Below are 22,930 nucleotides of genomic sequence, written 5' to 3'. Positions count from 1 at the left end.
TAAAGCTCACTTATCCAGAAGCCACCTGTTCAACAGCACCAACATTTCAGCCCTTTAATCGTTAGAGGCCCTCAAGACTTAGAAGATAAATTATTTAAGCCACCTTTGTACTTTGCTGTATAAAGACTAACCACTCAGTTTCAAAGCATAAATCGTTAACTGGGGACAGGCAGTATTAGTCTTGGCCTTGTTAAATGGCTCCGGCCTGACAGTAAATGAGTAACAAATACTTAACAACAGAGAAGCCTGGAGTTGGGATCATTTAGTGTAAGTGAAAATAGGTTTAGAACTTTCTAAAAAGTTTGTGAAGATATTACTGGGTTACAAAATACATCTGTGTCATTACTAAAATGACTCTGCATCTGAACACAAAACAAAATACTGACATTTTTAAAAAAATTAAAGGATGTGTACTTCAAATATTTTCATTAAAAATGACTTAAATAAAAGTTTCAGAGTCTAAAGAAGCTACCTATCATTATATAGAACATTTACTGATATGAAAGAATCCAGCCCAGCCACCTTAAAATAACAGGGTAACCGTTCTGCTACCCTTAGTTGATTTGCAGAAGCTAGAAATAGCACAACATTATGAATGCCACTGAGTATTTAAAGTATTAAGATGTTTCATGAATCAGATAGGTGTGGTACCACTTCCAGTTAAGAGTTGATGACATGGAAGAAAAAAAGATTTTAGATGGTTCAACAATTCCCATCCACTGCTTAAATTTAAAATTAGAATTGTAGTCTCCTGGGATCAGGTTTGTAAACTTCTGCATGACAAGAAAAACCTAAGCACTCTCAAAGGGTCTATCTTTTCCATTGCAGAACCAAGGAGATGGTCAAAACTATTTTCTCAAAAGAAAATAAAAAACAGACTTGGAAAAGAGATGGTGAGACTTAGGATTTTTAAATATTTGGAAAGTTCTTTTTTGCCTTTTTGGGGGGATTTTGTTTTGTCATGAAGGAATTCCAGCTTCCCACAAATCCTGGAACTGTAATGATTACAACTAACCCCTCTAATCAATTTTACATGATATTAGCCAAAAGAGGGCATGTATCTTCCAGGTCAAAAGTAAATGTCCATCAACAAAAGAAAAGACGAAAACCACATGATCATCTCAATAGATGCAGAAAAAGCATTTGATAAAATTTAACACCCATTTATGATAAAAACTCTTACCAAAGTGGGTCTAGAGGGAACATATCTCAACATAATGAAAGCTATTTATAGTAAACCTACAGCCAGCATAGTACTCAACGGTGAAAAGCTGAAAGCCTTCCCACTGTAAAATCTGGAACAAGACAAGGATGCCCACTCTCACCACTTCTATTCAACACAGACTTGGAAGTCCTGGCAACAGTAGTCAGGCAAGAAAAAGAAATAAAAAGGATCCAAATCAGAAAAGAAAACGTAAAATTGTCACTATATGTGGATGACATGGTACTATATATGTAAAACCCTCAAGGTTCCACACAAAAACTACTAGAGCTGATAAAAGAATTTGGCAAGATAGCAGGATACAAGATTAACATACAATAACCTGTTGTATTTCTTTACACTAACAATGAATTAGCAGGAAAACAAAGAAACAATCTCCTTTAAAATCGCATCCAAAACAGTAAAATACTTAGGAATAAATCTGACCAAGGAAGTGAAAGACTTATACATGGAGAACTATAAAACATTGATTAATGAAATTAAAGATGACTTAAAGAAATGGAGAGCTATCCCATGTCCTTGGATTGGAAGAATCAATATTGTTAAAATGGCCATACTGCCCAAGGCAATCTATGAATTTAATGCAATCTCTAACAGATTATCCAGGACATTTTTCACAGAACTAGAACAAACAATCCTAAAATTTATATGGAATCACAAAAGGCCCAGAATTGCCAAAGCATTATTGAAGAAAAAGAACAAAGCTGGAGGAATAACCCTCCCAGACTTCAAACAACACTACAGAGCTACAGCAATCAGAACAGTCTGGTATTGGTATAAAAACAGACACATGGATCACTAGAACAGAACAGAGAGCCCAGAAATAACCCACAGACCTATGGTCAATTAATCTTTGACAAAGGAGATGAGAATATACAATGTAGAAGAGACAGTCTCTTCAGCAAGTGATGCTGGGAAAACTGAATAGCAGTATGTAAATTAATGAAGTTAGAACACTCCATCACTCCATACACAAAAATAAACTCAAAATTTCTTAAAGACTTAAACATAAGACAAGACACGATAAATCTCCTAGAAGAAAACATGGGCAAAACATTCTCTGACATAAATCTTAGCAATGTTTTCCTTGGGCAGTCTACCCAGGCAATAGAAATAAGAGCAAAAATAAACAAATGGAACCTAATTAAACTTAGAAGCTTTTGCACAGCAAAGGAAACCATAAGCAAAAGAAAATGACAACCTACGAAATGGGAGAAAATATTTGCAAATGATGCAACTGTCAAAGGCTTAATTTCCAAAATATATAAACAGCTCATACAAATTAATAACAAAAAAATACAAACAAGCCAATCCAAAAATGGGCAGAAGACCTAAACAAGCAATTCTCCAATGAAGACATACAAATGGCCAATAGGCACAGGAAAAAAATGCTCAATATCGCTAATTATCAGAGAAACACAAATCAAAACTACAATAAGGCATCACCTCACACCAGTCAGAATGGCCATCATTCGAAAGTCCACAAACCATAAACGCTAGAGAGGATGTGGAGAAAAAGGAACCCTCCTACACTGCTGGTGGGAACGTAGTTTGGTATAGCCATTATGGAAAACAGTATGGAGACTCCTCAAAAAAACTAAAAATAAACTTATCATATGATCCAGTAATCCCACTTCTGGGCATATATCTGGAGGGAACTCTAATTTGAAAAGATACATGCACCCCAATGTTCACAGCAGCACTATATATATACAATAGCCAAAACATGGAAGCAATCTAAATGTCCATTGACAGATGATTGGAAAAAGAAGTTGTGGTATATTTATACAATGGAATACTACTCGACCATAAAAAGAATAAAATAATGCTATTTGCAGCAACATGGATGGACCTACTGATTGTTATTCTAAGTGAAGTAAGCCAGAAAGAGAAAGAAAAATACCATATTATATCATTCTAATCTGGAATCTAAGGAAAAAAAGGACATTATGAACTCATCTATGAAACAAAAACAGACTCACAGACATAGTGAACAATCTTATGGTTACCGGGAAAAGGAGGTAGGAAGGGATAAATTGAGATTTACAAATGTTAGCCACTATATATAAAAATAGATTTTAAAAAAGTTTCTTCTGTATAGCACAGGGAACTATGTTCAATACCTTATTATAGCCTTTAATGAAAAAGAATATGAAAATGAATATAGGTATGTATATGAATGACTGAGACATTGTGCTGTACACCAGAAATGGACACATTGTAACTGACTGTACTTCAATAAAAAAAAAAAAAAACAAAACCATCAGTGTGTTAATGCTCTGTCCTTCAGTATAAATAGCCAGCAGTATAAAATAATCCTGTGCAGTCGTGAGTGTAGGCTTTTATTTTTTTCAATGATTTCTATTGCTGTTGTTTAGCTTATAATTAGTTTCTTTTAAACAACCTATTCCTTTATCAAAAGTATAAAATTTGAGTTTAAAGAAAAAGAATTCAATGTATGCTTGGGTACATTTATTTAGAACTATACATTCCTGAATAACTGAACTCTTGGCTTCACGAGTGCCCGCAGATCAGAACGCAGGATAGCTGAGAAGGATATCCTCTGTGCTACAGAACAACATATATCTTTGTTCGTTCTGCAAAAAGCAAAACTAAAAAACAAAAAGACCCACCAAAATTAACTGAAGTGTGATGTCCTTGGTTTTGTTTTTTGAGAAACAACTAGGCTTACTACAGTTAGAGTATAAAAAAATGTTATTCTGTCTGCACATTTACTGAGTCCCATATGATAGTTTTAAAGGTCTTTGCCCTTGTTTCCAGGTCCACACAAGTTCCTGAACATATTTCAGTATTTCTCATACCTGATCATATTTCAGTGTTGCTTCAATGAAGTTGACGCTAACGGTTTTGTCACTCACTGCTATACAGATCACACAGATACTTCAACAATGTCATTTCCCTTTTTTATGAGTGTTAAATAGTACTCGTCCCCCTCTGACCCATCCCCCCCGATGGGACTGACAAGATAACACAGCAGATCTTACTACTGCCCAAGGATATGCAGCAGTCTGCTGTCCTTGTAATCCCATACTTTCTAGCTAATTCGCATCTTCAGCAGCCACAAAAATAGTAGCTTGTGCTTTCATTGCAAAGTCTATCATTATCCAATCTATCATTCCAGAATCAATGAATGGGACTTGTAAAGGCACATCACGACTAGTGAAGTGGAAAGAAGAGAGGCCAATTCATAAAACACGCCATAGAACCCAGCCTCATCTGTACACTGTTTGAAAGAGCTAGAGCATCTACAATCAGAAGGAAATTAGGGAACTAGTGAAAAAAAAAGTTTATGGAATAAATAACATAACTGAGGAATTTTTTTAAATTTGAAAAATTATGGGAAAAATAATAGACTCTCTTGATAAGTCAATTGTATAATGCATTTGTCTATGGCATTGTGGACCCCAAGACCAGGGCTCAATGTAATACACGTGCCTATATGCTAACTTAGATGATTTGATGATTATTGTAGCCTGAGATGTCAGACCATGGATCAAAAAGGCACGGCAGTAGTTATCTGGATAAATTTACAATGGCTTGCCAGGACTTGCAAGACTTACTTAGATTTGGAGGAAAATCACCTCCCATTTCCACTACACTCATATACACATTCACAAAATGACGTGAATCGTTGTAACTCTTCTGATGTCCCCATGCATTTAACAGTTAGCAGTGATGAGACTCCTAGGACCAAGAGACATTTCTGTGATTAGTTACTACATTTTTCAAAGCTTAATTTGGGAGGGTGAAGATATCTTATTAGATCAGAAATTCTTAAATGAGTTCTCGTGGCTAATGCTTTTTATTAAAGTGATACCTCATGCTGGCACCATATAACCAGTGCAGCTCTGGGATATTCTCCTCTACATTCTGCTTAAAAAATTAATTTAAAAGTACACGGACCAAAAACATTGCCTGCCATTTTCAGCAAAGTATGAATGTTGCTGCCATCAATTTATCAGCCACTACAGCCCCTAATGGTGCACCCTGAGGGGAATTCAGGATGGAGCAAAACAGGACACTCGTCTTAGATAGTAAATACGCATATTAAAGGAATAACATCAATAAGCCCAGACTCTTGCATCCTATATATAGAAAAGCACTAAAATCATTCACTTGAGATGTCTATTTTTTTGTGATTAGCAGAAATCTTTTCATGTTCCACTACTTATTTTTTTTTCCCCCAGCAAAAACTCCTATATATCCTGACTCCTCTCTTCCATCTTTGGAACAGTTCCTTAGAGCTATCTGAGGGGTTGCCTCCAGGGCTATAGTTTTCAGTAAGGTCCCTACATAAAACATAACTCTAACTTCTAGGGGTGTGTGTGTGTGTGTGTGTGTGTGTGTGTGTGTGTGTGTGTTCCCAGTCAACAAGTACATGTTGGACTATCTTGGCCAAATTTTACAGGACCAGGACCAGGAAAGTTATTCTTGTTTTAATCAATGTAAGTGCAATAAGAAAATTTATGAACTATGTATTTCAGAACTAATAACATATTACTGTTGTTTTCATTTATTCTAGGATGTATTATAAATGTAAACTATCATAAAATATAACTTATGGTAGATACATATTTGAGTATGAGATACTTTTTTCCCTATATTTGTTGAATTCAAAAGATGAACATTCAATCAGGTTATCTGATGAGTAGTTAACAGTCTACATTTGGAAACTTGAAGTTCCAGGGGGACAGACCACTGGGAACACCGACAACGGTTATCTTTAGCGCTTGCACAGGGAGATTATACAACACGTCACAAAGCACCGAAGAGAGAATTCTTCAACAATTCACAGCACTGCTCACGTTAGAAAATTCTAGTACAGACTTTAAGGACCTTACCAACTCAGATACAGGAGCCTACACATTCATCCCAAGCAAATGTATTATTTGTTTTATCCTCCATAACAAACAAATAAGCGCTCCATTTTGTTTTTAACTGTTCATGTATTTAAACAGCATTAGTAAGTTCCAGCTTGGTCTACTCTTTTTTCACTTATAAAGGTAATAAGTGAAGAGCTTCTATTTCTTGAAGAGAAATTTAAAAACAGTCTCATATGCTCACACTGTTTCTACATTGGTCAAAATACCTCTAAAAAAATCACAACAATCTCTTTAAAGTAAAGCTATCTTTTCTGTCATTAAAGACCATTAACCTTTTCAGAGGCATTTCTCTATTCTTCAGCAGTATCTTTAGATTTTTGTTCACCTTAACTCTATATAATGTAACACAACATTTGATTAGAACACTATACTTCTCAGTACAGTAGGTGAGGTAGAGAGCAAAAATCCTCTGTAGTCAAAACAGACATCCCCACCGCAAGCTGTGTTTCCCAACTGAAAACATTCTCTAGTTCAATGGAAACAAATGACATTTTGGAGCAGAATTTCTTTCTTTTCCTTCTTTTAAAATCTGAAAACACACAGTGATGATAGGTTTTTGTCTATTACTCAAATTATCCCTAAAATCCAAAATTCTCCCCTTAACATTTGCCATCTGTATTTTGCTAGACAGACACAGTGTAAACAACCACATGTAGTGATGTTAATAAAGAAACCAATGATTCCATAATGAATTATTTCAAAAACAAACAAATAATAGGTCTTTCGCACTTAATCTGTTCACTTCTGTCAAGATGGTTAGTCTCCCTTTGAGGAGACACTGAACTGGGTAATCACAATCTCCAAAAGGAATGTTTTATGTATGGTTCTTCAGATAGTTTGCTTGAGAAGTGTATAAATAATTTTGCATTGACATGCTCCTTTCAAAAATAGGTATTTTACTTTTGTCAAAAACAGTCTGCATACTTTTCTTTTATTCCCATCAGAGATAATCAAGACACTCAAAAGTAAGCCAATTTTTCAAAATATCTGGAAACATCCAGGGATGAAAGGATCCATTTTAATGAGGGAAGACTGAGTCATTACTCAAAATATGTTATGTTTAATTAAAAATAAAACATGTCTCTGAACTCAAAAATTTTAAGGATTCAAACAAAACTTCATGTAAAAACCTCATAATTAATTCATTTATTTATTGAGTGCCTACTATATGATACCATGGAGGCAAAAAAACCCCCAGTGAATTAAAATAATCTGCTTGTTTAAAATTCATGCCAAGTTAAAATAGTACTGTTACCTTAATAAAAGCTTTTTTAAAATCCTGGCTTCAGTTTTAACCCCAAAATTAATTTATTTTCTGTACTTGGGCAGCTTCCATGTGTGTTTATGTATATAGATGGGCTGGATTCTATATTGTGGGTCTTAACATTTACAGATGTTTACCCACTTATCAAAATAAATGGCTTAGAAAGTAGAAACACTGATGCTAAAATAAAAAACACAGGTCCCTTTAGATTTATGGACTCTTTTAATAGTGGATCTCTGTGCTTATATCTACTCATCGGAAAGAATGGCCAGAAATAATATAATTAATTTTCTGACTAACTATCATGGGCCAGGCATTTAACAAGTATCATCTCTAGTCAAATGACTGTTATGTTATTGTCATTGTGAAGTTTGAACCAAATGAAACTGTCATTTTTGAAGGTAAAAAATGGTTAAGTATTGAGACATTATTATCTCTACTGCACACAATATGACTCCGAGAGGTTTACATGAGCAGCCGGACTACATAGCTGATCAAGGGCTGGGCTGTAATCCAAACTTACTATGTCTGATACCAAAACACACACTCCATCCAAACAGGAGAGAGGATCCTGTGATTTACTTTTTATATTTTCATTTTCTATATATTTAGCTCCTAAATTATGGGTGAAGGCAGGGAACACGTGGACAAAAACCTGTGAGGATAAACAGCTGGGATATGATCCTAAATTTTAGAGAATTCTAATCATTTTAGTAGCTGTTAGGACATGGCATGGTTGATGTCCACCGTGGAGAATGGGAGCAATGGATTTGGAGGAAAACAATTTAAAATAAAGTCATCAAGGGAAATTTGAGAGGGTAACATTTGACCAGAGCTTAAAAAAGAGAAGTGCCAGCAAGCACATGGAATCTAGATCAGGACATAGCAGGCAGGGGGTGGCAAGTGCAAAGGTCCTGAGGCAGAAACCTGCTTGAAACATGTCAGGATAGTGTTCCTGAGACATCAGATAGTAAAGGGAGGTATGGCTGGAGGAGGTCCTGATCACTGAAGGCCTTATGATCTATTCTAATGGCATTGGTAGCCACTGGAAAATACAAAGCAGAAACAAGACATGATCTGATATAGTTTAAAAGCATCACTCTGGCTACTGTGTTGTGAAAAGACCATAGGCAGGTAATGCTAAAGCAGACAGACTGGTTAAGAAGTCATGTCAATAATATAGGCAAATGATGATGGTATATTGGACCAGGGTGATACAAGTTGAGTTAGTGAGCAGTAGTAGTCAATTAAAAAAAATTGAGTGTATTTCGAAGGGAAAACCAGTAAGATTGGTTGACAGACCAGGTGTATAAACAAAACTGGGGAGACAAAAAAAGCAATACCTATAACTAAATTCGTCTTTTGGAACCAAACATGATGCTACTTTTCATACGATGGACTAGCACATTCTGCTTAACAACACTGACCAAGGGGAAAACACTACATTATTACATATCAAAGAAATAACAATAAGTCGACTATACATTAATAAAATTAGTTTAAAGAAAAGAAATAAAGAAAATATAGATTACCTAATTCACTAAGTGTTAAGGATAAACATTTCATTCATGCACCCTGGAAGAAATTCTCTTTAACATAGAGTAAAATTTTAATGCAAAAGCAGCCATTCATTGGGGAAATGTAGCAGCAGATGTAATTTTTTTAAAGAATGTACTACATGACTGAGAACTCCTTGTGGGAAAAGGTCGGTCTTTTTAGCCTCAGCCTAGTCATATCCAGTACAGAGCAGGTGTTCAATAATCTTTTTAAAAAAACTGAATGAATCCAAATTTTTCAAATAGAGGTCTCTTTGTTAGGAATTATGTGTTCGTGCATCTGAAATTTTCTGTATTTGCTCACAGATGACTACTTGTAGCAATGTCCTTACGTTTATTTTTGAATGAACATTTTATTCCCTGCTTTAGAATAATCTAGATACTAGCCAGACACAAGAGACATTACCACATGCAGAATCATCTTGATCTTTTCTAGACTTGCTCATGAGGGTAAGAAGTGTGGCCAGTGCCTCCTTAGTGCACCTTACATTGTAGGTGCCTAGGGAATATTTACTGCACTAAATTGAATAACGAAAATACTATTCTAAATGCAAATAATAAAAACTGTTACTTTTAGATAACTCTCTTCTATTAGCTCCCTCATTCAGTCCTGCTTTCTCTGCTCCTCCTTGTAATATCTTAGTTCTCGACTAAACATACTGGTCTGAAATTGAATGACTTGTAACCTGGTAGAACAGACTAAAAATGCTAAGATTAAGACGAAGATTTATTTCTCTGACTACTTTAGACCTAATTTCTCCTGAGAAAATCAGAGGAATTTTATAGCAGAAATCTATACCAGAAAAAAAAGAGGCCGTTTCACGGACAAGAAGAATCACTAAAGGATACAGACATATAACTTCACATAATTTCTAGGTATGTTTAATTGATAGAAAATAATATAAACTCAGCAGAGGACATAGTATTTCACTAAAGTAATTATTTTATTCTAATAAATAATTTCAGAATTATGAAGTTCACAGTTAATAAAACATAAATAATAATGATTTAACTTCTACATAGAAATGGATGAGGTCAAGTAGTAATTGTAGATATTAAATTAATTTTATATAGGAGATAATTTAAAAGCATGAAATACAACCCCATAATAATTCTTACTGGAATGTAGTTAAAGTACTAATTTTATAGCCCATTAGTACTGTAATAACTTTGTATATATAGGTTAGAAATCATATTTTTCCCATTGTAATAACATTCCCTAAAACTGCAGTGATTTATTCTTGTGATTCCAGTGATTTAATTCAACTTCTAATTCAACTTTGAATTAAATGTCTTTCTATAATTATTTTGAATAGTTTATATTATTAATATCCATATTACTTCACTATATATTATGAGATCCCCCCCGAACAATGTCCAGATTCCAATTAGATTCTTGCTAATTTTTTTTAGGTTAGTAAAAAAAAAAAATAGAGTTATCATCTGAAAAGATGAAGGAGATATAAAGAGTAATAAAATATTTTAAAACTTGCACATAATGTTAAATTTAGCAGCTTATTAAATTTTTATCAAGTAACAGGAAATAGATACATAAAAAACTAAAGTTTTACACTCAATATACACAACTATATTATAGTGTAAATTAGATCTTGTCGACCATGAAATTTTTGATCATATAAACTGTGAGTCTGATTACTTCTTATATTAACTTCCACATAAAGTAGTATCTATGAATGGTAAATGTTAAGAGTTTTAAATTTTAAACTCTGAATTTTTAAAATGAATTCAAAGTTAAAAATGTGGGAGCTTAATCAAGATTTAGAAACTGATGGAATCTTATAACACAGCTGCTTTTAGAATTTATGCAGTATTTAATAAAATAATGCTACATTATTTTCCTACAGAATTTTTTAAAAGTTTTCTAAATTTCTATACAAATTTTTGCAAACTTGCTAAAAAAAGCCATTTACAGAATTTTTGAACTGAGAAAGCATCCTAATATAGAATGAACTTATGTTTTTCTAATGCTAAAGTGAGTAGTTACATGTTTTTGTTGGTTGGTTTCATTTGTTTTGTTTTTTTATTTCAGATTTTGTTTTACGCTGAAGTTGGCAAGAGTTTTGACCCTGTATTTTGTCAGCAGGGCTAAACAAGCCTGAGGCTGTCACTGACAAATTTAAGATTCAAATCTCACAGAAAGCAAAGTGTAAAGAGAAAAAAAAGTGAGTGTGGAGGGTAAAATAAAGGGAAAAGAGAAAATGAAGTCATTTTATGGTCATTTGGTGGTAGAGTAGAATGGATTTTGCATCAGTCCCACAAGTTATTGATCCTGATTGAAAAGTTGAAAGATCAACAGGTAGGTATGTGCATGCAGACAAGAATGTTTCTAAATAAATCTTTTGAAAAATCAAATTTTGGATTAGAAACCTGAAAGAAGTTATCATACATGGCACTACTGGTTTTCTAAGATACTTTGAACCTAACAGAATGATATAATTATCAAAAGTCCTTAAATACAATATCCAGGAGTTTCTTGATTTGCAGATTCTCTTGAAGCAAAAAATGCATGCAAGACAAGGTCTGAGTTACAGATTACACTCATGTGAAGCTGAAGAAAACTGCCATCAAGTGGTCATCTACCCCAGGGGAGCCTACACAGAAAGGGTGATTTGCACTGAACAGTTGAGTCCAAGTTTTAAGTCATCATACTGTCTACTGAAGGTCAAATTTACAAGACATTCACATAGAAAGCTCATTAATCAAGTGATTCTGTAGATGAGCTGAGACCATGATATCCAGGTGTCATCGCATACCAGGCCCTACTCATGAGAAAAGGCTGTTAACGCCTGTGCCCTTAACTGGGACTTATGCATACATTCTAGGCAGCTTTATTACCATCGCCTACTTGTCGGCAAAAGCAAAAAGAGGGTAAACAACACACACCAGTCTCACAGCAATACATTTCTACCCACAGCAGTCTCACAGCAATACATTTCTGCTTGCGGTACAGAGCTCCACCCCTAGACCCGTGGGAAAGATGAATGCAGCAAGAGAGTCAAGCAGCTGCTGAACGGGGAGTTGAAGTGAGATACTGGAAGCAGGATGAGTGACATAGATTGCCTAAGGGCACACAGGAGCCCAGCTTCGACAGGCGATGTGCAGGTGTGGCATTCTGGGAAAGAGCAGCAGATGGACCTAACTGACGCACACCCCACAGGAAGAAGCAGCTGACTTTGTGCAATGGTGCCGGGGAGGCTAGGAGGTGGAGACGCACTGTGGCATACAGCGAAAGGCCCTGCAAACTGTGGCTACAGTCACAAACAAAAGGACAGTCTTCACACGTATACAGTGCTGAAAGCACCGCTGCCATGTACCCTGGGCTTTCGGTACACCCACCCCCACGGAGAGCAGCACTGGTGGCCCTACTGACTATTAATGAAAGGCTACTGATGACAGCTGTTTAGTAAGACCTGACATTAAAGAATGTAACTGTTTTACCAGAAATATATTCAAAATGGAATAACTATTTCAATAATTTTGGATCAAAAAAAATCTCATTTTGAAAACCCAACTAAGTTCTCCTACAAAAACTTTTCTAAAAGTGTGTAATGGGCTGTTACTGTCACAGTGCTTCGGTGGTAATAACTGCTACATTATGGCGCTCATTTGTTTTTAAACTGTTAGTATCTCTCCATTACACAGTTTACTGACAGAGCATTAGAGATAATATTTGGTTTTTGAATACAGGACAAATTTAGGAAGTGGCTCAAAAGGTCAACACTATGAAGTCAATACATTGCCCTGGAGAAGGCAAACACTGGACTAGAAGCTTTTTACACAGAAGAGATGTAAAACAATGTGAGTCTCTGAGGATGACTGGGAACTTGGGAAGGAAAATGTTGTGGTTATAACTAAATGCTGAAGGTTTTTCAGAAAAAGAAAATAAAATAACTTTTAGATATAAAATGCATTTATCTTAGGTCTCACTTTTTCAGTAAGTTTTCCTGATATTTACTGAATTAAAATGTGAAAAATGGCTTAAATTATAGCATGAAAGATTCATATGAATCAGAGAGAAGAATGTTTTGACTGAGTTGTTGAAAGCTCTTGAATAAGACTAGTTCACAAAGACAAGATACGGCACTAAGGCAAATGGGAGACCTTCACTAGATTTTTCCTGAAAGAATGAAGAAACTGAGCTAGCCTAGATACAATTCAAGAGTAGCATGGATCGGGCTCTCCTGAAAGGCAAAGGCCATTCTGGATGGAAAGTAACAAGCAGAGTTCAGGGAAAAGGGACCATCTCCAAATCCTGGCTTTCTCGGTGCTCTACTACAACTTCTGCTTTCTTTCTCCTCTGACGACTGCTAGCCTTTCTACCTTTTTCCTCCAGAAGAGGCCAGAAAAAGATATTCGGTTGTTCATTCACCTCATTTCTTCCTTTGGCAAGGTCACCATGATGTGTTCATTTCCACTCCCCTCATCTCCCACCACGTTTCTTTACAGAGTTGAGGAGGCAGAACTGTTTCTGCCAGACTGGTCCTTGGGATGGGAAAGAATGTGCACTCCCTTGGCACAGGAAGCACATGACGTGGCATTCAAGGATCACACACCACCACAAAATGATGAGTCTTGGTGCTGGCGTCAGGTGGGACAACCAGCTGGAATGAATGGAGCATGCGGATGGGCACAGGGAAGTGTGCTGTGGGACTATACCCTTAAGACTATGTTAAAAGCTGTGGTGTTTCATTCCAATTAGAAGGTTGTACACAGAAAGGATAGGGTTGGAAAGTGTATGTGTAGAAGAAAGACATGCAATTTTGTGGAGAGGACATAGTTCTGTGATGAGGGTATGGACCTGGTCAGGTTGTGTAACTGATGGGTCTTTGTGAGCTCCTAGATGTCAGATATGTGGGTAACTTTGGGTTCCAACAGAGCTGGACAATAAACACATTCCCTACTAAGCTATTCAGAGTTCTAGCAAACTCTGAGGTGAAAAGAGCCCAGTCATTCAAATGTGGAAATTTATTAGGGTTTTTCTGAAAGACACTGCACAGGTCATGGAGAGATTCCCCCACAAGCACATCACCACCGTGATCAATACATTAAAAACATTTGTAACAGTTTTTTGTACCACCTGTCTTACAGTCAGAATGATGGCCTGGGTGATTTTTCGAATATCTTCTAGTCTAAAGTTTTCTGATAACAGTCAATATTAAAAAGGTTAGCCACCAAAAGTCTGTCTGGGTCTTAGAAAGAGAAAACAAATGAAGACAAATGTGTTATATACATGACTCTGTGGCCACATCCACACTAGGAAAATAAAGCAGACACTTAAATAATTAGTTCATTGATTGGACATTTCTTTTGATCTCAGTATTACACTTAACTTCTCTAACATTTGGTGTGCATAGACTCAGCATAACTATAAAGACAAGTACCGTTTCAATTTGTGAAATCCCAGAGGTAAGAGGAAACCCACGTCACGGTGATCTGAAGTGAAGAACTGTCTTCTGAGAAGTATGATGTAGTTTCATTTTGCCAAATAAACATAAGCTGCAAGGTAAGCCTGTCAGGGACTCTGTTTATCTACTGACATTCACACAGGTTCATAGCAGTCACCCTAGACCAATAATGTAGCACAGTGGAGAGTTGAATTCAGGTCAGAAAGACCACTTATTAAAACCCTGCTTGTGATCACCTAAGAATAAGCACATTCCTTGGAGGATGAATTGCACACAGTGAGGTGTTGGTATTCTCCTAATTTTAATCAGTTATTTAAAGATTCAATCTTGCCAGTGGATAGTGCGCAGGTTATTTCTTCTTTTTGACTCTTGCTCAAGGGAAGAATGTAAAGTTATATAAACATGGTGTTTGGCTGAAAGAGCTAATGAATCCAAAGTATTTACAACAATGATGCTTTCTGAATCACTGGGAGAGCGAAATGACACATCTGCTTGTTTGATTAAAAAAAATCTCTTTATCTAATATGGCTGGTATAGATGATTCATAAAATTACTTCAGTTCAAAATTTTAGCTCAGAGGTAAGATGGAGATGAACAGACCTACTAAATAAAATCCTTGACACACTATCCACCTTTCCACTGTGAAAAATAATGACTGACCACCTCTAGCAGAGTTAGGTCAGTGCGCCAGTAATATAAATAGAGAGCATGCTTTAATAGTGTCTGCTGTTCTATTCAACCAAAGAGGGAGAAGTCAGCAGAGGTGACTGGCAACTTGTGGACTATAGACATCTTTATTTCCTAAATTGCCTATATGTCTCCTTGACCTGAGACTTTCCAGGTTCTTTATTCTACAACATGAATACAATTTTTCAAAATTATATCTTACTGATTTCACCTATGGCATTAAACCCATGGTGACACTATCAGGTAATAATCTTTCCAGATAATGTTTAATTATCCAATAGATCATTTCCCTGAATTTGTTTTATAATTCTTTAATACTTCTGTTTTAAATATCCCCATTTTTACCATTCTTTTTTGGAATGGCTTCTAGTTATGTAGCCTGCAAAAGTTATAGTTATGTACATTGAGTTACAAAAATAAGAATACAAAACTGCAAAGGCAATTGAAGCAAAATGAACACTTCTAAAAGAGCCGTGAGACCAAAAAGAAGAAAAGTAATTGCAAACATGTGTTTAGTATGTGTGTGCAGAGGCACTGAGATGTCTGCAGACGTGCTGGCAATGACTCACATGCGTAGCTAGCAGAACCTGGGCAAGTGAACTGAATGGGGATCAGAACATATTCGGAAAATCCATGAAAATCTAGCTTAAGAAGGCTGCCAAATGCAGAATTCTACTGAAACCCCTTTGAGACCATTGAAAATTTTTAAAAATGGTTATTTTCATACTTCATTTTCGAATGTAAGTTCTTTTCTAGAGATACATATACACTGTATATTACCTTTTGACTGATACATGTACCATTTGATCTTATGATCCTGAACTGTCATTACTAGTTTAAAATCACAATATGCTTGAGTATACCACATCGTCCATAGTTGTCTATAGTTTAAAGACAGAGAAAATAATATAATGTGGAGGAAAAAACAGACAAAACAAGTACATATAATTAAAATAGTAATGTACTTATAAAAAGGAACTTATTTCTCATGTCTTAGAATAAGCCTAGTTCCGAAACTTATTATTTGAAACAAATATTTTTTTCTTACAGATATGTAACCGTGAATTGGGATTTTCTGTTTCTGGTTTAATCATACCTTTCACATCTTCATCCTCAATTGTTGTATTTGAACTCTCAGTTGACTCCTGTTGAGAAGAAAACACATTTAAGTTTCAAACAATGAATGACTTAACTTTTCTTCTTAAAAAGCTGGCGAGTGGTGTACATAACATGCAAGATTCTTCAACAGGCTGTGAGCATATGCTGACATGCAAATGGACAAGTATGTTATGTGGCTTTAACAGAAATAAAATGCCAAATGCCGCAAACATTTCAAAAAGGGAGTTCTCTGGTTGCCTAATCCCTGAAGCACGACACATTCAGGTGATTTGTAGAAGCAGCGGAAGTATGCAACTTATTTTAAGTGCTGTGTAAGGATGTGTCGTGCTACAGTGTCCCGTAAGATGTGCGTTCTCTAAGTTATTTACGAGAACTTGGATATATTAGCCTAATGAGTTTGAACCTTAAACAATATTTTTTATATTCCCAATTAGTTAGTAATTAGTCCCTTCTTTGTGTAAGGCACTGTATCAAGCACTGAATTTGGAGCCTATTTGTCTGCCTTACTCCTTTGAAGAAAAGAAAAGCATTTCATCGCATCATTTGATGAAGATGCTAAGGGTACTAAGGTGCGATAAGCTGAAAGAGCTTTTAAGAATTCCCACGTTTGTGCTTAGCACAATGGAACCATATGAATGATTTACTTTCAAGAAAAATTAGATGTTTTTCATTCACTTCGAAATTAGAAACCGCTGTTACTGATAAGAAACTTGCTCCCATAGTGAAAAGACAAAGCTATTTCTTTGTAAAACTACAAATGAAGTTGCAGATGAAGAAATGCACTTAGGACACTGTAACTGCCGGTATTAAGGTCCGTTCCTTAAAATGGTTTGATAAATTTTTCCATTTACAATATATTAAAAATATTTTCTAGCAAAGAAGTTTAGTAATATTCATAAGAAAGACACAAAAATTTTCTAGTTGGAATGATTAAAGGCTAGAGCTGAAAAAAAAATTGGAAACTTCCAATCAATAGCTACGTGCTCTGTGATAAAACACAAATTTTGGAAAAGGATGCTAACAGCAGTGTCCTTTTAGAGATTCAATATTCACAAAAGTGATCCATTTATATAAAGATCATGTGTACGATTTAAACCAAAGGGACAGAGTACTTAAAGATCTATCCAGAGTCTCCACACACACAAAACCAAAGCAGAGTCCTCATGCGTTTCTTAATGTGACCTAGTGTTCAGATTTCAACTCAAGATGAAAGTAAACTCATGCACAGTAAAAATAAACTAATTCATGTAAGCAGGAAATATCATGCAACAACTCTTACAAGTGATAACCGCTAGAACTACCGAAGTGTCCACTCCAGCTGCTACACTTGGACTTTGACTTGCTAATGATATTGGAAATAACTGTTCACCTGTGTGGTGCTCCTGACTCCCTCAAGTCTTTTAGGGACTTAAGAATATTTTAAGTGTCATGACTATAAAATACATCTCATATTAAGGAATACAACACTTCATGTTTTTTACTTTAATGATTTTAACATTGATCAACCAAATGGTAAACCAGAAGAAATGCGTTTTTTAAGACTACCACTTAATAAGAGTAAGGAAAAGTAAGAGAAGTGACTACACTTAATATTTGAGAAAAATCTGATGAAGTATTTTTTCCTCCCCTTAGAGATGTAATAATGGATGAGGGAAGTAATTAACTGGAAACATGGAATATGTTCAGAAACTGTCTCCTTTCATTCTATAGACAGATATACAAGTATTATTATTTAGCTAACATGCTGTGCAAACAATGTACAATGGACAGGAAACATAACAGTCTCTTTTCGGGGTAAGCAGTTTAAGTGTCTGTTACTGAAATGTATGTAATTCAACAAAGACAAACATATTTCACAGGAAGTGAAACTCCCCCACCATTCTTCTCAAATTCATGCCAAATAACAAAAACACCACCAACAAGAAGGAGTTAAAAGGAAAACAAAAAAAGACACTATAACAACAGAATAAATAAAACTCAAAAGCAACATTAAATTTCAACAAATATCTGTAAAATCAAGTTGACTTTTTTTTTGAAGACAATGGAATGACAGAGCAAGAAATTGTAAAATTTCATGCAAAATACATCTAAAGTACTATGCAGACAGGCATAGGGGGGAGAAAAAGACCAGATGGAATTGCTTAAGATACACAGTCATCTCGACATAAAGACTTACTTAATCCAACTTTTATTGACTAATGGTACCATTCATTTCTCTTTCAAGAGGTCATTCATTTTTGTTTTGAAAGAAATATGTGTATAGTTCTAAGATAAATTAGGTCCAAAAGAAAGTGTGGTTAAAAAAAATAAGGATTTTCTTTCCTATTTTTAGATAATGAATTGACTTTGCTTTGAATATTTTGATGAGATGTGCAATCTTGTTAAAGCAAGATGATGTTGATTCTTTCTGAATACCTTGTTTCCATCAGGGTTGTGGATTACAGTAGTTTGGGGCTCCTGAGTGAGAACAAAATAGAGAAAGAAACAGTTCGCATTGGTAAGTACATTCTTCACTAGTAGGAGGGACAGAGCAGAGGGAGCCAGCTGACAAAACTAAAGAGTGACAAGAGCTTAAGCAACGTTAACTACTATCAGAGGCTGCAGCTGACAAGATCTCTGATGAAAGATCTCCTGGTGAGCCCACGAGCTCGGTCACCTCTGTACGCAGCAGCAGCATGCAAAAGACCTTATTCGTCGTCAGCAAACAGACAAGGCTTTGCAGTCTGGAGAACTAAAGAGGCACTTGCTGTTTCACAAAGTCCTGTACCAGAGAAAGCTCTCTTTTCTTCTTTAACCAACGGCCTGTTAATGTCTGTCCCACAGAAGACTGGCCAAGGGCACTGGAGATTAGCACTCTGTGAGAGGATCTCAAATTCTTTGTGAAGATATTTTTTCAGCTGTGTTGCTTTGAGAACCGATGGTGGTATCATAATACACAGATAAATACCCCTCGAAAATCTAGTCACTGGACCACATTTGAAAAAAGGGCTATCCTAAATAATGTATTTCCAAAGTCCCTAAGAAATTCTGAGAAACATTTAAAAGGTTCTAGAACTAATCATATAATCACTATAATTTGAGGCAAATTGCTGGTAATTCCCATGTTAATTCATATATAAGAGAACTTTCTGCTTTACAGAGTAGGTATACAGAAGATTTGTTTGTAAAGTCATATTGTTTTCTGTGAGGAAAATATTATTTTTCCTATTGCTTTATATCAGAAAATTGAAGAAATACCCTCAACTGGAAAATAACCATCAGATCGCTGATATAAAAAAAGATTCACTGTCCATCAGTGGCATGCCTGGCACTTTCATTACATGATGTCCTGGCAACTGGGAGTTCCTGCAGCCCACTGAGAGTTCTCTCCAGTCTTAAGCACTCTCCCCACTCTGGGATCTCCTCTCCACCACAGGTTATGCTGCAGAATTTAGAGAGCATGTCTACTGCTTGCTTCTCTTCTTCCTTTCCCTGGCTAGACATGTGATCAACACATTTTTTTTTTCCTGCTAGTACGTAATCCACTATCATGATGTGCCTTGCCTTTAAATGCAGCCTTCTGGTTAACACTAGTGAAACAATCCCCTAACATTTTTTATTCATTTGAACTTAATAGTACAGAGGACAGTAAAAATTAAGAATCACTTCTGAAAACCATAAATCAAAACTTGAAAGAGTTTGGGGAAAATCTTACGGGACGAAGAGCACTGAATGCCAGTATGCAAATCCTGAATTTTAATCCACAGAGTCTCAGAGGGTTAAATTGATTGAGTTGTTAATTATGTGAATTTGATTGACACGGACAAAACTGATTCCCATAGATCATTCAAAGCGCCGTGCTACGCAATTTCATTCTTTGGATCAAAGTGAAACAGTGATAATTTAACTTAAAACACAACAAACAAAAAGCTTTAAATTATTCGGTGCCTCTTTATCTCAGAAAATGAGGTCTTACAAAGCCCTGCTGTCTTTTAATAAGAGGGAAATGAGAACTCTGAATAAGGTCTACATTTACTGTTGTCTTGCAATAACCTCCTTAGCTCTCCTCGATGTCAACATGTGCGTCATGAAAGGAAGAAACCATCATATGAATATCCAGAGTTATCATCAGAGGAAGAGCTAAGAGCAAACAAAGCGCATTCTACTGTATTCTAAGGCAACATGCAACAATTTCAACTACAGAGACCACAGCTATCAGTACAATGTTCAACAATGAAATGAGATCATCTAAAGTTAGAAACACACTGCTTGACAAGTACCTTAACAAAAAGAAATGAACATTTTTCATATCTTAGAAAGCAAAACCAAAACCCCAAAAAAATTTTTTTTAAAGTATCTATAGAGTGAAAGCAAATGAGAGAAACAACAAAAACAGTAAAGAACTTAAGAAGGGTTACAAAGAGTCCAGGTATACCAGCGCCGGGGTAGGAATATTTTCTTTGGGGCTGGTTACCACGTTGGCTTTGTTGTTTATCTGTAGGTATGCAGAAAATAGAAACAGAGATGCCTTAAATCCCTTGGTAGCCAATGTCTCTCTATGCAGCATGTCCACATGGAGAGATAGACATGAAAATAAAGAGCCACTGAAGGTGAACGTGAAAGACACTGCGATGACGGACAGGAACGATGATCGATTCTGTCTCCGACGGTCACATACAGGCTAGGACTGTGTCTGTGATGGTGAAATGACAGAACGGACTCGGCTGCTTTGGCTGTGCCGCCTTAGCAAACAGACAAAGAGCTGCTTCAACGGAGCTCAAATCAAGTTTCAGAGTATGAAATAAATAGAAACATTTTCATACTCTTCAAGTTGAATTCTGTTTCCCAGCTTCCAATTGTTCACTGTTATGAATACATTCCTTTTTTCATTTGATTCTCCAGCCTGAAGTCACACATAAACTGTCTTTCTCTGGGGAGCCATCATCACTTTGTTTAGTAGGTATCCAATTAAAAACACAGATCTTCTGATGAAATGCAGGCTTTATAATAAATTTCTTAAAATGATAAGTCTAGGTCTTTAAAAAACAGATCTTCCATTATAAACTGGCAAATTGAACTCTTTACTATATTCTGGACACAAAATGACTTTATTTTTCACAGTTGTTTGAGAGGAAAACACTATGGATTCTGTCAAAGTGTTACTGCTGTCGTTGAAGACTATATTTGGTAACACCATTCCCTTGCTTTAATGTAAGTGGTTCTGAACTTAAAGAAGGATCATGAACACTATGGAAGCCATGCTGTGAAAACAACTCAGTGGGTCAATAAATACTGTAATGGGCCCGCAGAGAAGACTCTTTGTTGACAAGTGGCAACTTGAAATGACAACTGAGTTTGGGTACTAAAGAATCAAAGACTGAAAAGTAATCATCAACATTCATTTAAACTCATGCATGACAACTTACACTGTGGTTATTAAACAAAGAGAAATTAACATTCATTTTCTTACACTATATTGTTTCTTTATATATTATTATCTAAAGGAATACATCCATAATTTTAATATAGATGTACTTAAGGACTTAGAGAGAAAAACATCTTGCACAAAATAAATGAATACCAAATGAATATTTATAAGCAGTGACACCAATTTAATTGTTTGGACTTTCTGGGAATTATTTTCTTTCATATTGAAACTAGCACTGAAAGATAGAAGGGTCAAAAAATTAACTTGGGTATGTAATATTTTGCTTTTCTATTCATTCACATTTGTGTGATTATTTGGTATCAGTATTATCGAAATAATCACTAACACTGTGCTGTGTGAATGCAAAAAAAGAGAAAACTTGGTGCCCTTTACTAGAAAACTCTTTAAATATTAAACCATCAATCTATACTTTGCAGAGAGTTTAGAATTTTTCTTTAAATAGAAGTGCTCAGAATTGAACATAAAATGTGTGTGCAACAGCCCAAAAGAGAAGAGATAATGGAGTTTAAGAAAGAGGGGTCAAAACTCAGTACTGATGTTAGGATAGAATATATGAGAAAAGAGGAGAGATGCACACACAAGTAACTTCCTATGAAGGAAGAGGGCTTGGCAAAACACAGCTGACTTCCTGTCAAATGAGCAGGAGTACTCAAGATTAAAGCACACATGTATTTAATATGCTACATTCAGTTTGTATCAGTGGATGCAAAGAATGAAAAAGGAGTAGACTGAGATATTTTCTGTTTTGAGATAAAACACTTGAGTTTTTTTCCTAGGATGTGATTGCCAAGAACTGCTTTATTTTAGTGAAAATGTCTCACATACAAATCTATGCAAACAAGATACACACGCGCGCACACTTGAACACATGCACACCCACACCCACGTTCACACGTAGACACACAGCATACACACACCGTCATCACTTCCACATAAAGGCCACTCTGTCCGCGTGAGCCATCCTTTACTGTCACGCATGACTAATAGGAGTTAAATGAGTATGTGTCTCAACCACCACTTTTCCTTGTGTTTAAATGTACAATTACAATTTTTTTGTTAAAGATTAGATTAATTATCTTTTTTTTTTTTTTTTACTATAGAAAATCTCTTGGATGTATCTGTAATATTAAGTACTTAAAAGTAACAGAAGAATTCCAGCTAAAATGTGAGGAGGACTTCCTTTTAGAGTCAAATATGGGCTCAACCACAGCTGTCTTTTAAATATACAAGAGCTTTGGCACTTCTTTGTGAAATGTGGTTATTTTATATTATGCAAGCAGAATATTTTTATTTAAAAATTTAAATGAAACCAGATATTTAAATG

The 22,930-nt window shown here is 35.6% G+C and overlaps 1 protein-coding gene across 24 annotated transcripts in view; it reads right to left on the bottom strand.

Moving 5' to 3' along the window:
* The window catches only part of CAMK2D (calcium/calmodulin dependent protein kinase II delta), a 285,770-nt gene that overhangs the window by 25,646 nt on the left and 237,194 nt on the right, over positions 1–22,930 (bottom strand). For 12 of the 24 annotated variants that reach the window (XM_031467036.2, XM_031467045.2, XM_064479288.1 and 9 more), the window contains one exon: positions 16,156–16,204. In XM_031467036.2, the coding sequence (XP_031322896.1) occupies positions 16,156–16,204 (49 nt within the window). Of the gene's footprint in view, positions 1–16,155; positions 16,205–18,593; positions 18,636–20,592; positions 20,653–22,930 lie in introns of all 24 variants that reach the window. The other 12 variants (XM_064479564.1, XM_031466965.2, XM_010981098.3 and 9 more) reach the window with 2 other exon arrangements.

The sequence above is a fragment of the Camelus dromedarius genome, chromosome 1 (genome assembly GCF_036321535.1).
Source record: "Camelus dromedarius isolate mCamDro1 chromosome 1, mCamDro1.pat, whole genome shotgun sequence".
Classification (NCBI taxonomy): Eukaryota; Metazoa; Chordata; class Mammalia; order Artiodactyla; family Camelidae; genus Camelus; species Camelus dromedarius.
Note: the sequence above shows the minus strand (reverse complement) of the source record. Positions and strands in the feature narration are given on the sequence as shown.